Genomic DNA, 2,157 nt, shown 5'->3' with positions numbered 1-2,157 from the left:
TATATATATATATGTTATTTTATTAATATTAGGGATGTACCGGATACCCGGAAAGTATTCAATATCCAATATTATCCGGCACTTTTTACTATCCGACCAGATAGTCGGATATCACTATTACCTCAGAAGGTATCTGGTTGAAATTTGATATCATTAAATTGTTGATTTTTTCTTGTATAAAAGTGTTCAAGAAATAAGTATGCATATTCATGATGCTATAATATCTTATATATTGTCGCAAAATTACAATCTTTTTTCCGATAGCCTTTTTTTTTAGAAGACATTTTCTCGGAATCCGATTGGATATCTGGAAAATGTCCAACTCGAAGAAATTGCCTTCTCAGATATCCAATGTATTCTGCCCAGATATCCGGTATCCGGTAATTTTACGATCCCGGTAATTTTATGGTGCATCTCTAATTAATATTATTGCTCTCATAATTGTTGTTGGATTTATTACTCTTGAATTAATAAATGATGGAGATAATAAGTTACGCAGAAGTTAAATACACAAATACAATTTCTTATTATGCCCAATTACGTAATTCGTTTCTTATTAAAAATAAAAATAAACATAGAAGAAAACATAAAATTCATCTGAAAATATTTTAAGATCAAAAATTCATTAATGTGACGAAAGTATTTCGTGACAAAAACATATTTCACTTAGCTAGTATCACAAATAAGATTTAACTTCTTAACAATATCTTTAATCTATGAAACTGAATTGTTCTAAGTAGGCGAAAGATATCTTTGACCTACCAAGGAATGTTTGACGCTGTCATTTCCGCAAAGCAGTTTTAAGCCAATTTCAATTATGCCAATTAAGCCAATTATGTTGGATACGTGCGACGTCATGATGCTTTTAATTTCCTGCCATCTTCCAAAATGTTCTCGAATGATATTACGAGTGAGCTTCGAATTTTCTATATGCTATAGTAACCAGTTTTAACATTATATACGTAATAAAGAATTCATTTCTGTGGATAATCCCACAGAATAATTAATAGAAATGGATGTTTCTTTTTACTATTACTATATCTTTTGAGATTTTTCTACCTGTTTCCCTTCTCACAATTTAGATTCTATTAACGTTGCTCTTTAAATACAATATAAGAATATTTCACTTACTTGAGCAACTTTTTCTCCCATATTTGGTGTGTGCATCGCTCCTTGAAAATATTTCGCAGATCCATTGTCTTGTAAGGAAAACTGTGTAATGATATAAAAAACACACATTAACAAAATTTGAAAGGTAACGTAATAACGTACTAAAAAATATATATCCATTTTATTTACATTTATTATTAATTAAATAATTCTATACCTAATGGGAAAATAAATAGCCTAAGCTAATGGGCACTAAACACACAAGTAAGTTCATGCTTTTGAGAATGGTAAACACACAAGTAAGTTCGTGCTTTTGAGAATGGTAAACACATAAGTAAGTTCGTGCTTTTGAGAATGGTAAACAACTTACTTTGTGTTTGATGGAATCCGGTCCCATCTGACTCAGAGACGGCGACTTTCTATCCCTGGACGTTCGCCATTTTTGCAAATCGCTTTCAGAAGCGACGCCAGGAAAGATTTTTGAATGTTTCGCTGCTACAAAAAACGAATGATAGACGTAAGTCTCTTTTAAATTGTGCTACGCAAAAGACAAAGTGATATTGTCATTATCATTAATTCAAAATCTATAGGCGCGAAATACAGGCTCGATCAAAACAAATCTATTCGAATCTTAAATGAATCTTTGAAACTGGCGATAGCGAATCTAAGCTAAGTCACAAGACCAATCGTATTTATATATATTGTTAATCGATAATCTCTCGATGTATTTAACAATTATGAAAAAAGCTGATAGTAATCTACTACGAATGCAGGCACGTGTATAGATATATTAATACGTGTCTTAATCGACATAATTTTTCCGATCAAGTTTTACAGTAGTATATATGCATCCTAATCTAATGTAAATACAATGGAACAACGAAACGATCATATCATATGCAAATAAATACATTACTCTTCTACATTATTCTTCTGTTTTGGAGTATCTTTTATTCAATTTCAATATTGTTATGTAATATTCGTTAGAAGATATATATATATATGTGTGTGTGTGTGTGTGTGTGTGTGTGTGTGTGTGTGTGTGTG

General features: G+C 30.9%; 1 protein-coding gene across 8 annotated transcripts in view; it reads right to left on the bottom strand.

Moving 5' to 3' along the window:
• Nucleotides 1-2,157, bottom strand: part of LOC108692208 (potassium voltage-gated channel subfamily H member 6) — a 219,153-nt gene that overhangs the window by 96,413 nt on the left and 120,583 nt on the right. For all 8 annotated transcript variants that reach the window (XM_018200375.1, XM_018200373.1, XM_018200374.1 and 5 more), the window contains 2 exons: nt 1,481-1,605; nt 1,132-1,212 (listed from right to left, as the gene is read on the bottom strand). In XM_018200375.1, coding sequence (XP_018055864.1) covers nt 1,132-1,212; nt 1,481-1,605 — 206 coding nt within the window. The remainder of the gene's footprint in view (nt 1-1,131; nt 1,213-1,480; nt 1,606-2,157) is intronic.

This window comes from Atta colombica, unplaced genomic scaffold (assembly GCF_001594045.1).
Source record: "Atta colombica isolate Treedump-2 unplaced genomic scaffold, Acol1.0 scaffold65, whole genome shotgun sequence".
NCBI lineage: Eukaryota > Metazoa > Arthropoda > Insecta > Hymenoptera > Formicidae > Atta > Atta colombica.
The sequence above is the reverse complement of the archived record's forward strand: the minus strand, read 5'-3'. Positions and strand labels throughout refer to the sequence as shown.